General features: G+C 40.1%; 1 protein-coding gene across 1 annotated transcript in view; it reads right to left on the bottom strand.

Moving 5' to 3' along the window:
* The window catches only part of KCNH5 (potassium voltage-gated channel subfamily H member 5), a 148,657-nt gene that overhangs the window by 92,121 nt on the left and 40,544 nt on the right, over nucleotides 1-15,992 (bottom strand). Inside the window, exon 6 of the mRNA XM_005520053.2 lies at nucleotides 13,793-14,185. Coding sequence (XP_005520110.1) covers nucleotides 13,793-14,185 — 393 coding nt within the window. The remainder of the gene's footprint in view (nucleotides 1-13,792; nucleotides 14,186-15,992) is intronic.

The raw sequence follows: 15,992 nt of genomic DNA, 5'->3' as shown, positions 1-15,992 counted from the left end.
ATTAAGACATAGAAAGCAATGAGGCAAACATTCCTAGTTACTGTGCCAAGATTAAATTGCCCTTTTCTATGCATCATTATCAAATCAGTCTAGTCAAAACACTGGCTAATTATATTATCAAACAGTAAAAGACTGGAGTTTCTGGAGTTTTCCATATCAGAAAAACATTTATCTCTTTTGCACCTCTGTTTCTTCTTCTTTTGCACCTTCTTTCCCTTTTCCCAACATTTCAAGGGTAACATACATCTGATATTGCTAGATGTAATCTGTTTGGCACACTTCTTGTATGCTTTCCAAATCCTGTTGGAATGTGTTTCAGATCCCCAAATCCTTAATAAATTGAAGCTCTGTATTTGCATTCAAGCTCTCATGATGACTAATACCACAGAGGGAAGTGGAATTTTCCCATTTTGATTTCTGCATTTTGCATTTACACAAGACAGCAATGTAGTTTATCATCCTTATTTCCATCTAAATGTATATCTACTTATTTGCTTTAGGATATATGACTGGGAGACACTCTGAGCAGCCAACTTTTCCAATAAACTGGGAAGTCCCTTCCAATATTCCTGACACAATGGACTGTGGCCAATGAACACAGAAACAATATCTACATTAAAGAAAAAAGAAAAGAGAGAACTTCAGAGTAGTTTAATAGTTATTCTGCAGCATGTTTCAGTGAGTGAACCTTGATTTTGAAAGTTTACAACTTTCTAAAGAAAACAGCAGGTGTTTTCCTTGTAAGTCCAAATGCTGTTGCATCAAGCAGAGATGCATTATTTCTGTTTTAATGAAAGAGCCACCATTCATTTCCAGGATTAAGGCTAAGGAAGCAGTTAGAGACCTGGAATTTAAACTTGGGGGTCCATTTTTTACACCCTGTAGTTTAAATTTGTCCCACTGGCACAGCTTACACTGCACTTTTTACTGCACAAACAACCCTTGAACAGAAGAGTTTACAGTGTGACCTCTGTCCCCCACCCACACTTCATCTTCTCTAAATTACATGGACAATTTAGCAGTCATACAAATAATACAAAAGTACAGCATTTATTTCAAAGTCTGGGAGAAAGTTTGTGTTGTTATTTTTTTTTCCTAAGCACAGGTAACAACCACATCTCCTACATATAAAACAAAGAGAAATATTTCATTTTAGCTGACATTGAAATCTACTATCTCCAAGGAGTAATTAATTTAAATAAGTTTCACTGTAAATCTTAAAGCCAGCTCAGTTTGACCCCTTAAGGCCAAAAAATCAAGAGATATATTGAACATTCACATTTCACCTCTGATCTTCCAAAACAGAAAGACAATACTGGAAGCTTCAAAAGCCTCTTCCATAAAGCACTATATAGGAAACAGCAACTAAACAAATGCTAAATGAATATGCGATATATCACATATAGAATATAGCACACATATATTTTATATATATATATGTATATGTATCAATCACATATGCACTAAGTACTGGTTGGGTCAAGCTGGTGCCTTCATACTTATAAAATTGCCAACAATTAATGCACAACTGTTAAAATGCAATGCTCTGCCTCAGATTCAGCAACAATGTCTTTGATAGAAGTTATGTGAAAGACTAACTGCCTTGAATTACGTTTGGGCAATTAAGAAATTCAGTTTTCTAAACTCAATTGACTGCAGGCTGCCTTTAATTTCATTTTTCTTTTAACTGTATTTATGCTCTTTAATGAATACTTTGGAAACTCTCCTACTCCAGAATGAGCATCTGCTCTGACAGAAGAAACTTCAGCACTCAAGGAACAGAGAGGTGATTAGAAATTGTGAATGGGGCATGTAATCCAGTTTGGTACTGGCATTGTGTAAATTAAGCACATGTTGGATACTGGGGATCCAACCTTCTGGGAGGAGCATTTGTGACTCCATTGCCATTTCAACTGGGCCAACTGTCTGTACCAGCTGCTGGGCTGTGTTCTCTAACTGAGAATATCTCCTTATGTTATCAACCATCCAACCCAGCCCCTTGGGGTCTTGGCTGATGTATTTTATCATGTCCTAATCAGATGAGGACACTCAGCTTGCTCATCATCAATCATCTCAACTGCAGAAATCTTTACACTGAAAAGCCACCTACGCCAAAGCTGCATTTTGGGTGTCAAGTTTGGAACCAAATTTCCATCTGACACAGACCATCAATTTAACTATTACAAATGTGAGTCACAGGAGTCCTTCCCAGGGACTTCTAAGGCCATTGGATCAGGAGAAGACATAAGCAGTAGCTCTGAACCAGCCATTTTTGTACCACCATTTCAATTCAGGAGACAGCTGAAGCCATACAAAGGCTGTATACGCTGTCAAATTTATCTAGAAAGATATTTTTGGGGGATGGATGTTTAACTTTGGGATTAAATTAGACATTCATGATTAAACAAAGCCCAAGTTGCTTGACACAAGCACCTTGCAAAGTCTGTGTTCTCAAATTCTCTTGATGCACTAAGAAGGGAAATTAAATTTGATAGCAGAGGCACAACTGACAACAGCACTCAGTCTGACATGCAGAGGGACCAAGCTTTCCTTTTAAACTACCTGACTCTTGCCATTTCAGACCCTAGATGTTACCACACTGTCAAACTGCCATCTTCCAGGACAAAGAAAGTGTCTAAGCTGTGTGTCTGCATCCAGCTGAACTTTTCCAGCCACAGGACTGAGACAGATGTTTCCAGAAATTGCCATGCATGCAGTGGGAACAGATCTCTGCACCTCCAGCAAGAACAGGGAGCAAAGTTCTCCTGCACTTCCTGAATCCCTGATAAGCCAGTCAATAGGAAGGATGAAGCTGATAAAGTTGTGTTATACAGGGGTCAAGAGCCAAACATGCAAGAGGATGAAAGGAACATCGTCACACCAAAGGAAAATTAAGGTTAACACGGGCAGGAAATCATCTGAGTCCACAATGACTCTACCTAAAACCTCCTAAACCAGGAAGAAAGAGTGGAGTCTGTTCTACACTAAAGGAGCAGCAGAATAGCAGATCTGCATGTTTGTAAAATCTGAAAAAGAATAGCTGGTTACTTGCTAACCAAATTAATCTTTTCTGAAGTTGGAAATTATTGCATAAATGTTTTTTTAAAAAGTAAAATAAAAACAAAAACAGCCATTAGTTTCAACCATTGAAATATACAAAATTCTGCTTAAACCTCGAAATTAAATCCCAGTATGCTGAAATGGTAAATCATGCATAACTTTTTCTTTCTACTCGGGAACAATCTGGTTTTAACTCTAGGCACTTTTTCAATTAGATTTCACTCCATGATTTTTTATGTATTTGTTGTTAGCTGTGGGTACACACGCAACAGCAACAACACAAAGAAACAAAATACGCATTTTAAATGTGTTCTAAAGCTGAAATATTCCAAGCTTTGAAAATGGGGATCGGTACTGCATCATTAAATGGAAAACACTGTTTTGGGAAAGGTCAGAGGAAAAAAAAGAAAAACTTTTCACTCATTTTTAATGTTCAGCACACGGTGGTTTTGAAGAATTCATGGAGTGGCCAAGAACCAAGAGCTATGAAATGTTGGTAGGGCATGCTGCCACTGCAGTCAAAGGGCGATTGCACCATACACAGATATTAAACTAAATTTAAGCTAGTATCTTTATGCTGGACACAAGCAATTACAGCAAAACTGCCATGAAAGTGATCAAATCCTCAGAGGAACCTGCAGCCAGGGCTCACCTCTGTGCAAGAGCAAAATGGGTTTGTGTGGCTCCAGGCACCCTCCTGGATCCCACAGAAAGCATTCCCACTGCAAGCTGATGGCCAACTGCTATTTATTACCAGGTCCTCCGCCCCTCTGCCACCACTGTCCACCCCACAGCGGCCAGGGAGGCAGGGGAGGTAGATTAGCTTGCCAGAGGAGACCCTAAAAACGAGGCTCTTTCCCTTTGTTGAGATGACAGTCGCAGCTTTATTTCTTGGGATCTTTCGGGGTGAAGTTGCAGAAGGGAAAGAGGAAGAGGTATCAATAAGCACTCCTTTTTCAGGACAGGGGAAAGGGGTGTGGGGGAATTTACACAACCAATAAGGGGAACTGGGGAGAACAAGATAAGGGAAAGAACTTACAAGTCTACATTTTCGGGGGTACATTTTTTGGGTCATACCATTTTTCCTAACTGCATTACAACAGCCAACCACCCTGTCCGTGCGGACAGCCCATCCTTCCTCCCTGCAGATGACGATGGGGCATGTCAGGGGAGAAGCTCACCCCATCCATCTCCAACAGCCAGGGAGGGGGGATGAATCACCTCCCTCCCCTCCCTGAGCACACAGGAGCTGAGGGTTATCACTTGCACAGCTTCCGTGAGGAGAAATCAAACCCGTCCTTAGAAACCCTGAGAGCTGGATGTGCACAGCAACCCGAGCTGTATTGTGGTATCACAGAAACAGACACTGCCTCCCAATGTGAGGCTCAGCCTGCTCCAGATGAGCTTGGGGAATAAAGGCTACTAATAACAGGAGGCTGAGATGCTCTGCAGATGCAACAGCATCTTATTTCTTCATTCAACAGGCAATTACTTCACATAACGTGCTGCTACACTGCCCTCGGCTCTTGCAGGGTTTTGCAGAAGTCCCCATTGGCTTGAAGGAAGGAATTGAATCAGTTAATAAAAAAGTGAGCAATCACAAAGTAAACTGGACTGGGGTTCTTGCTCTTGAAAGGGCAAGAGCTGGTAAATTATATATATTGAACTAAAGACAATAATAAATGAAGACAGGTGGACTATGAGAGGTAGAAGAGTCAGTACTTACATCAACAGGTACAAAGGGTTGTAACTCAAAGAAGAGGAAAAACTTGTAAAGCTGGGCATCAGTTATAAATGAGTAAACAATCACCCAGAGGAGGAAAACAGAAACAGAGAACTGACAATATACAAGAAATAAAAAATTGATCAACAGAAAACTACAACTTAAGAGAGAAAGTAGAGACAAAGGAAGAATTGCCAAATGCTAGGTTGAACTTTTCCTTGCAAAGAATACTAAAATACCCAAAGATCCTTCAAATTCAAAATTGAAAAAATAAGAACAAAACAAAACAAAAAAAAAAAACAAAATTGAAAAAATAAGAACAAAACAAAACAAAAAAAAAAACAAAAAAACAACTGAAGTGATCAAACTGCAATGAAGTAAAAATAATCCAGGCTTGGGCTAAAAATTAAATTAATCCTGAGCATTAGTTTCCAAAAATGATGTTGATATTTCCCAGAAAATCTAATGCATCAAGAAGGAAATAAACAGATACATTACCTGAACAAATGATAAGGGAAAGAATAATTAGAAACTTTGAGATAAATCAAAATGCAATCAGTGGAGCAGTAGGTTAGCTAAGCTTAGGTTAGCTGGGATCTATCCAAGGTTTCCTGATAGCTTTCTCTGATAATACAGCCCATTTTCTGAACAAAAGAAATGTGGTATTTCAGTAACTTAAGTGGGGAAATTATTATCAAACATAGGGAAAACAGGGAAAACCGGGACACCAGGGTGACTGAAGAACTTGTGGACAGGGTGGAAAAATGGAAATCATAAAAAGGGAATCTAGCAGGGGTGACAAGTGATGACTCCCAGTGATTTTGCTGGTTTCTTAGTGACAAAAACAGAAATAGTATATGGTCACAGAATCTGCTAATGGCACCTTTGGAACACACTGTCAGGTACAGAGAATAACCGTGTGGGAATGAAGGAAAACGGGATAAAGCTTGACAATACAGAGTCCCAAGGCATCCATTACACACAAATTAACAAAAAAGTCTACAACTACAAGAATCTTTAACTGAAGATTACTGAGAAAGAGAAATATTTGGATATAGGGATTAATCCCACATACCCATCCCACATGAGTCAGAGCAAGCAGTGAACTGCACTCACAGAAAAGGTTAATCCAGCTCCAGGACACATCAGCTGAGTGTTTCCACCACCAACAGGAAAAGCCAAACCCCAGTTGCAAAGTGAAGATGAATTCTCCACCTGGAGTAATCTGTAAAGCTCTGCCCTAAAGAGATGTATTTGAACTTCACTTCCTGCAGAGGGAGGCACTTGGGTCAGCCACAAAAATGTTCATAAAATTTCCTAAATGAGGTGTCTAGACAAGATCAGTTTGCTTAAACTAAGGGAAGGAAAATTGGCATGTTTATGCAGGGGAGAGATGACTTTTCTTTCCAAGCACATCGAGGAGATAAACATGAGGGAGGGAAAAGAAAGATTTAACCAAGGAGGTTGGCACAGGGCGGAATGCACAGACTGCAAATTAAGAGAGATTTATTAAGACATCGTGAGGAAAGGTGGATTTTGACCTTTTTAGGTCAAAAAGTTTATAAGTTTGAAGTTTTATAAGTTTGAGGTTTATAGGAGGGGTGATACGATGAACCTGCTCACCAAACCTGGTGATTCAGAGACTCAAAAGGGGCCCATGACTTTTACATGGGGTTTTTTTTCTGCTTTTGCTTTTATCCTTTGAAAAATCAAAGTGAGGCAAATACAGTCTCAAGGGGGTACATATTTCACCCCAGCCTAAACTAGACCACAGAGGAGTTTGCATCTGAGCTAGTAACACTGATGTCACTAAATTCAAAGGTGAGAAACAGAAGTTTTAGGGCAGAATGACTCCTCAGACCTGCTCTGGAGGAGCCACGCCCCAAATGTGCCTGTACCTCCTTGTGCACAATGCCTGGTTTCATGTTTGATCAGGTGAATCCCATGCTTAGCACATTTTGAGATACAGTCCAAATACTTTATTTAAAGATGTGTGGGAAAAATTTTCCATTCCTTTCTCTCACCAGAAGTAATAACAAAAAAAAAAAAACCCAAAACCGAAAACAATCACCCAAATAAATCATGTAGCTGATTCAGTGTAGTTTAGTACTGAGGCAGTGAAAGAGGCAGGATTTGTGTAAACCTTGGGCAATCTCCACCAAACAGTTGTTACATGATGACACACAATGTAAGAGAAAACAAAGTGCCTACAGATTTTGGGAATGACTGAAATGGTGAGCCGTGCCAACGTGAGCAGTTGAGCCTGCAGCCACACAACCAAAAAAGTCCTATTCTATGCAGGAGGAGGTAAAGAGCGTTTGAAATGCAACCAGGAAATCATTCCCAAAAGAAATTTTCAAGCTTAGCTACTTAAATAGAGCTTAGCTCTAAAATCCCTGGTTAGCTCCTTAATGCTGCTTTACTGGAGTTAATGTTAAAATAAATCTCCCAACATGTATCAGAAATCTTTATTTCCCAGTAAACAATTAATACACTAAAGTTGCATAGTTAGAAATCAAAATGAGTGAATGACAAAAATAAAACAGCAACATTTCTGATTTATCCCCACTTTAAGAGCAGAATTTAGAGTTGTATTCAATTATGTAGATACACATGAGTGAAGGGGTTTGCTTCTTCTGCACCAGCTGTCTAGATCCCAGGTCCAGATACAAGCAGAGCCCAATTGATACTTGACCCTGCACCACTGGAAGCAATGGGAGTAGTGACTTCAGTGAGCAAAAATTTGAGTCCTTACAGCAAAATGTGAGCAAGTAGGTTTCCTCATGCATTTTTGGAAAGTACCCTTAAATTTATTGCTTGGGATTTATCTTCTGGTTTTTTACCAGGGTGATGGGAAAAGTCTCCTTTTTTTTCTTTATTTTGCCTCTAACACAAATGTCAATAAGCTGTAACATTATAAATAAACTCCCAGTGAACTGTTTATGGCACAACTATACAGTGCAGCACATCTCAAACAGTAAATAACTGAGGTTATAAAGAGAAGGGTGATTTCAAAATATTTCTTCTAGATGCAAGTTAAGGGAGATATGGCATCTTGCACTATTTATTTGTTAGTGCATCAGTGTGCCCAAAAATAGGGAAAAAAGACAGTATCACGAAATATGGTAATTTTCACTCATGTAGGGAAGGTGGGTAGAGGACCAAATGGGAATTTGTGCTACTACCATCATCATCACTTCAGTGAGCATCTGATCAGATTATTTCATGTCCTCATCTCCTTTGTAAGCCTTCCCCTCCTTTGTGAGCAAAAGGGATCACACAGGACTCCAAGCTTCCCTTGAAGGTGCTCCACAATCAATTTCCTCTGCTGGACTCTGCGTCAGCTTATACGGTTCTGACTGAAGATTTGCTGTAAATGGCTTGTACCCAACATCTGCTTCCCAGTAATATATACATCACATTAAAAAGAAAAAAAAAAAAATTAAAAAAAGAAAGAAAAGGCAAAAAAAAAGAGAGAACTGGGACGTATAATTACAGTTCAGTATGCCATTACCCACATCAGAGAAGTGGATGAGGCTATCAGGTCACCCACCACCCCCTGCACTGGCTCTGGCTCTGCTCCTTCCTGTCAGAAGTTGCCCCTCCCATCATGGAGACATTCAGGTGTCCCCACAGGGAAACCTGCAGACATATCCCAGACCTTGTATAGCATTAAAGTAGCTGATTGATTAATTAATTAAGAAAAAAAAATAAATCTGATTAATTAAACAGTGGCAGAACTTTAATAAAACCTTAGAATAAAACCCAGAGAGAGGAGGTGCAGTTCTGCAAGTCAGTGCAATGGGGTGATAGAGCTGAGCAAGTGAAAGAGGTGAAAATGGTTGAAAATCTACAAAATGTATGCCTACAGTGGATACATTTATCACTTAATACCATACCCATGCCACTGTATTATTCTATTGTGGGTTTTCACATACTACAACAGAATCACAGCATTCTTCATATTTAATTGTCTTCTGAGTGCATAACAAGGGGGGAAATGCCAGGTCCCATGGTTAGTGCTTCTGTTGTGACTTGCTAGGAATTTGCATCATAGTTTAACACTTGGTTGCAGCCAGGATTTAGTTCTGGGAATTATTTTCTCATGTCAGCCACCTAGATTTAAAAAAGGTAGCTAGCCATAGACTGTACTTCGGAGCCAAAGTCACACTCTTGAAACACACCAATTTATCTTCACCTTGCATACACCACTCAGCCTGACTGGTGCCCAAAACCCCTGCTTCAAATACCTCCCACAAAGGGAATGTTTGCAGTAAAGCACTGCAGGTGTGAACACAGCTATACCAGCTTAATCAGCTTCCATTTGCTTTCAATTTACAGACATGGCAATTTTAGTTCCTATTAATTGCAGCGATACAAAGAAGTTTCTGACAGTGCTGAAATAGATCGATAATAGTAATTAAAAGAAAATTACAATTACAAGGAGTCCATGCTTTAATATGCCCTGCACAGATCACTAAATTTTAAAGGCCACTGAGTCACGTAGTCTTACATTATTAAACAACAGGCACAGAACTTTGGTTTAGGTCATTTAAATTTCTCTGCTTTCACTTCCAGCCATCGGCTTGCGAAAATTAATTTCTGCAGAAAGGATGATCTTTTATAAACTCATCTGAAAACCATCTGGATACCACCCTGACTTCGTGTCCCTTCCTTCACACTACGTGACATGGCATTTCAGCACCATGTTTCTGGCAGAGAGGAGATCCAGCTCCTCGGTTTTATTTCATGACAAATTCAGAAATTCATGAATCTCAGTTAAAATTCCCAGGGAAAAAAAAAACATATTTTCAAAATAGTAAGAGGTTTTTTTAGCTGAATTTAACCCTAATTTGTGGAAGCATTTCCCATTTGGCCAAAAGCTTGTCCATCCATCTAGTTTGGGGAATATTTACTCAAAACACTTATTTGCAGAGGCTCAAATACGTGTGAAGACAAGAGCCAAACACCTGCCCAACATTTTGGTGTCTTGGGATGTAAATTGATGTATTTGGTCCCAAAGGGAGATTTTAGCATGGTTTGACCACACCTGATCAGCATCCTTGGGCACCTGAAAATTTGCTGACAATTTCATCACATTATGAGTCTGATAATTGTGACTTGTATGGAAGAAATGGTTACAAACAACTTTTTGGTAGCCCAGACTGAGAGAGGTCAGATATTTATCTCTCAAATAGGCAGAACACATATAAAGGCTAAGGCTTGAGGTTACATAATTCTCCAGCTTCAAAAGCAGGGAGCCACGATTTTATAATTTTTATAAACTGGTGCATACAGCAGTGGAAGAGTTGTTACATACAGCTCATTACTCAGGAAAAAGAAAATCAGAAGCACTGCAAAGCAACTCGTAACTCCAAGACAAAAATCCAATTTTCAGTCACTACACACTACACATCCTAATACCTGCAGGAACTTCATGGGACCAAAATCTTTGGGTCCAAACACCAAATTGCCCATTAATCCAAAATTTTGTGTCTTTTCTTTTTTGCATAATGTTAAAGAAGAGACAAGAAGACACTTTTAGACTAAATCTGAGGTTTCAGAGAATTCTTACACTAAAAAAAAAAAAAAATGAGCCAAGTTTCAGAGACTCTGAGCACACACATTCTGTTCTGGTTTGATCCTTGAAAACTCCCTGGATTCCCCAGTATGTACCATGCTGCTCCCCATCACACTTCTGTATAGGAAAGGTTTTCTCTATGGTTTTGGCTTAGCCAGAATGTATTTCAGTGCAGGATATGCTGCCCAATTAGAAAAGATGTCATGTATTTTTCTGATTTTCTGGGACTTCCATCCTAGCAAGTTTCCAAAATTAAATATCCCACTAAGGATTCCACTTTCCTCTCCATCAGTTCGTTTTTCTCCAGCCTATCTTACCTTGTTTTCCTACCCTATCAATACCACTTAGCCACTTAATTCCTCATCCATCACATCAACTTAGATCACTCTGTGCTCTGCAGAGTGTCTCTATTATGTTCCCTTTCCTCTCCCTCTCACACATCCCAATCCCCCTGAGCAGACTCCAGCAGCCTGGCTCTGTAACTCCAGGATTGGAAACCTACACCTCTAATTCTGCCTCAAATCATCTTAATCCCCCCCAGTTCTCAATTTGTGTGTCATAATCCTCTCCATCAAGAGAGGATTCCTTCTACCATCCTTCAACCAAGGCTCTACATGTACTCAACAATAAAATAACTTTGATTTGCAGTCATATTTGCCTCAGGTGGGAACTCCAGCCTTCACCTAATGCTGTCTGTGAGGGAAGTGACACCGTTCCTACTCAGACCAAGACTGGCTGCATTTGAAGAACTACAACCTTTGGTAAAAAAACCACACATTTCCTTTTTTCAACCTTTTTTTTTTTTTAATCTTTTAATTCATCTCCTTAATTTTGGCATTATAAATAGCACTCTAGGGCTTAAAGCATCTTAATTTACTTCAAGCACCTCTATCACATAGAGCAGTCTACATATACAACAAAGAGACAAAATCCCAAACCTCCTTGGCCATATCCTTCTTCATGAGTGAGAGATCTGCCCATAGGGAGGAAAATAAACCCCCTCCAATGGTATTCCCTCTTCTCATCCAGCTCCTTAACAACTTGGAAAAAATCATCTGATGATTTATGTGGGACAACAAGGGTCAGATGTGGGAAAAACAAGGGAAATTTGGAGTCACCTTTCACTCAGCTGGCTTTTAGGGCTGTTCCCTCTGATTTGGGCCCATCCCTCTCCACCATACCAAGAACTCAAAGAACACCAGGACCTGTACCCAAGGTCTTTACTGCTAAGCTCATTTTCTGCTGCTTTAACTGAAATGACACAATCATCAACTTTAACACTTTTTTCCAACACCCAGGGCCAAGACAGAGTTAAAACCTAGCAGAATCAAGAGCTTAAAGAACTCTTCTCTCTCCCACTTGCCTTAAGAAGGAAACCCCCCCTTTCTAATCAGAACCGTGGCTTTTAACCAGAGTATCTCTCACAAATTAAGATTTTATATTTACTTATTCTTTACCTATAAACAGTGTTTGAACACCCTGCTGCTGGGGGCCAAAAAGTTAAATCCCAGACAAGAAGCACCAGTTAAAATAAATGTTAAAAACCAAATGAAGATAAAGAGCATTAATAACTGCAACCACCCAGAACACACTGACCAGCTCAAAAGACTTAAATGTCACAAATGAAGACATATCACAAAAAAATAAAAATATCTCCCCTGAAGGACAGGGAAAAGAGAAAATGTAGACCCAGGGAGGAAAGGCTGACTGTCTACATACCTGTTTTCAAAATCACTTCAATTCTTTTCAGACACTAGGGAAAGCTGGACTTGGAGGAGAGGGAAATCAAGTAAATATAAACCAGTACCTGCTGAAGGCTCCAGAGCCATAACAGAGCACTTCGTGACAAGGGAATCTTACTGTTGGCTCCTTTATTAAAAAGGAGTTAATGTTTAATTTGTTTGAAAGTAAATGACAGCTGCTCTAGGATCACTGGAGTTCATGATACCTTGCTACTGTTATTACTTTTTGATTAAAGTTTGTCACTTTAGGTGTGTCTCAGTTACAATGTGCTGTGTCAAGATTCTCTTCCCTGTCACAAATATTGCAGATGGTTTATTTCCCATGTACATGTTAGAGAAAGAGGTTAACCTCATCCTTTAAATCTGTCCTGCTTGGGCACAGAAATTTTCTGTTTGTTTTACATACTAAAGCACAAAAATCTGGAGATAATGCTGCATTTCTTATGAAAATCAGGTTCCTCTGAGTCTGAAACTGGTTATCTTAAAAAGATGTATTACATTTACAACTTTGCTAATATCACCTTAAACAGTCTGACTGTACAACCTGGTTTCAGATGGGCAGCACTCATGGGATCTTGAATTTAAGCTGCAAGTATTATCACTTCTGTCATATTTGCTATAAATAAAATGGAACAATGTCAAAAGATGCTACTCAGCACACAGACTCAGGGATGGAATCTTAAAGGAGCTCTACAAAATTTGCAGCAAAGCCTGCATTTAAAAAAAAAAGAATGTAGGTTTTATATAGTGAGGATATATAAGTACAGAATTGAGAATTAAAAAACAAACAAACAACCTCACTAAACAGTGTTCTAAGAAAAAAGTCTTAAAATGTTAAAAAATTAACAGAGGCTTTTTAATCTGTTTATGGCCCTGAAGACAAAAAGCTCTGGAGAAAAATTAAAACAAGTCCTAAAACCATTACAGTTCCATTTTAATAATGAATTTCTGTACACTGACTCGGGCATGCACTATTTGTTGTAGTTATTGCTTGTTTTCTTTATTAGCTTAGGCCAGAAGCTTGATTGCATAAATGTTAACACACTTAGCAGTTAAAAAGCTTTAATTCAGTATCCATCTACAATATTTATGTTTTCTCTCCTCAAACAGTTTCTCAAATTTTAGATGTAGTTGAAAAATTGTACCAAAAAAAAATGGAAATAGATCTCCCTCTCAATCAAGCATTTAAAATGGCATTAAAAAAAAAAAGATTACAGCCTGGTTCAAAAGATAGTCCTAGGGTTGGATTTAAAAATACATTTATTCAGAGCCATTTCCTACTTTCATATAAGTGGCAAATTTGTCACCAGCTTCAGCCAGAGCAAATACAGAACTGTAATCGAGCCCTGCAATGGGTTAGAGCTGCCCAAAGACTGAGCTGAGAAGGAAGGCTGTGACTGGGGACATCCCAACTGGCCCAGCCCACTTCGACAGGGACTTGCACCCGTGCTTTTGGATGACATTCAAGCCATTCTAAAACCCCTGTCTCTAAAATAAACATCCACACATGGTACTGGAACCCTAAGACACCTCTCCACCAACACAGGAATGTCTTGTTGGTAAATCCCAGCAGCTCAAGGCCACCCCGCTGTATTTGCACAGAGCATGAGCTGCCTCACTGGGAACAAGCTTCTAAATTAATCCTTAATTAAAATAATCCTTTGGAGACACACTACAGGCACTCACCTCATCCACATTCTCAAAGGCATTGATGATGTCATATGGTAAACAGGACAGAAGATCAATCACAAACCACGTCTTCAGGTAGTTCATCCGTATGAGCTTGGGATCAGATATAACCTCTCCCCCGGGGCCAACAAAGGTCGTGTGAAAGTTCAAAACAATGTCAACCAGAAAAATAACGTCCACAACGCTGTCCAGCACGAGCCAGGCAATGTTGTTCTGCTTTGTCTTGAAGGACACGTTATATGGAACCATGATTGCTGTGTAGAAGGTTAGAATTAAGATGACCCAGTCCCAGGTGGTCTTGAAAGCACAATAGTGGAGTATAATGTGTGGTGGAGTCTTTGGAGCTTCTTGTTTGTACTGAGGAAGAATATCAGATCCCAGCTGGAGAACCTGTAAGAGGCAGAGAGGCAAAGGTTACTGTTTTCAGTGAATAGGATCCAATGAGGGTCCTACAGATTCCCGTGAGGAGCAGCAGAGACGGGACCGTGCTTGTTGGACATTGCAAGGCAACCCACAGGTTCTAAATAATCTGATTTATTTAGGATGTGTGGAGGCAGCTCTCAATCAATGAATGGCAGCAGCACAGCATCTGAGGATATTCCTGCAAAAGGGAGGTCTCTGCAGATGAGGGGAACCCAGGCCAACAGCAGGGGAAGAGAGGCTCCATAAAGAGGTTTTGGGTACAGCCACACCAGCTTATGCTTTGCACACAGAATCATAGAATAGTCTAAATTGGAAGGGAACTAAAAGACAATCTAAGGACAATCTATCTCTGACCCTCCCGGCATGGGCAGGGAATTTTCCACTAGGTCAGGCTGCTCCAAGCCCTATACAACCTGGCCTTGAATGCTTTCAGGGACGAGGCAGCCACAGCTTCTCTGGCAACCTGTTCCAGTGCCTCAGCACCCTCACAGTGAGGAGTTTCTTCCTAACACATAACCTAAACATGAACACTCATTCAGATTTTCAATAGTTACAAGACTAATTCCTTGTGCCTGACCTCTTTTGTAAATCGCTGCTGAGCCAGAGCAACACCCTATCAAAGGTGAAACACCCTAGCCTTGCTGGCTGACCACCTAAAATGAGGCATCATGTGCACAACTTTTGTCCTAAAACCCTGCTAATATCACACTTCCTTCATCTTTTCTTCAAAAAGTTGTTGCTCCCACAAGCTCAATATCACTAGTAGGTTCTCCTTTATTTCCTGTAATTACTCCTCTTTTTTTTTTTTGCACAGGACTATAATCTCCTGCATGCTCACTGTTGTAAAATTGTGGAACTGGAAACACTGCAAAAACCAAGCTAAATTCACTTAAGGCATTCTCAGCTAATCTAATTACCTCTTATCTCAGTCCAACACAAGAAACAAAGGCACAAAGGAACGCACACGTGACAATTTATTGCACTGACAAATGAAAGATCCATTTGGGGATCCATCTGGGGATCTGAAGTCTGTATGGGATAAAATAAATAATTACAGCAACTCTAAAACTCATTTCAGCCCTACACCTGCCCCATACTAGGGCTGATGCACCATATTTCCAGCCTCAGATGTGTAAAACTGATCAAACACAGAATGATTCCTCAATGGAGAGGAGTAAATGGCTCTGAAATAACTGTATAATAACTAAGAATATGAACTCAAGTACTATAGATAGGGATTTTCCATTAATTCTTTGCAGTCTTGTCTTTTAAGAGAAAGCTGTTACTGAGATCCGACAGTAAAAGTCTGGCTCTGCTGAAAATCTGCTCTCCAGGAATCACCAAGGGACAACAGAAGCCTCCCTCATTCTGTGATGGGGGATGTGGCTTCCCAAGATGACAAATCTGGGCCAATGCCAGGCTGAAGGGAAGCAAACCTACTTCTGCCTACCTGATCCCACCCTCCCTAAGCCCATATTTAGCAATCACTGTCTGTAAGGAAAGTCAGTTGAGCTGACACAAGACAAATCTAACTTGTTACATTAATTAGCCATTTCTTTCCCACAGGGTCAGTAGAATTGCACAAATTTAGGCCATGGCCAGAAAAGCACTGGACCCACTACACAGGCAGCAGTGAGAGAGCAGCAGAGACCTCCAGGAGCCCGTGGCTGCTCCCTTTGCCAGCAGCCTCGTGCCACACCAGCTCCAGTCTAACACAGAGCCCTCTGTGGGGTGGGGTGGTCCCAGTGGCACTTGTCAGAGACAACCACAGATG

The sequence above is a fragment of the Pseudopodoces humilis genome, chromosome 7 (assembly GCF_049639895.1).
Source record: "Pseudopodoces humilis isolate 2021_Gansu_Grassland_sample_001 chromosome 7, ASM4963989v1, whole genome shotgun sequence".
In the NCBI taxonomy this organism is placed as follows: Eukaryota; Metazoa; Chordata; class Aves; order Passeriformes; family Paridae; genus Pseudopodoces; species Pseudopodoces humilis.
Note: the sequence above shows the minus strand (reverse complement) of the source record. Positions and strands in the feature narration are given on the sequence as shown.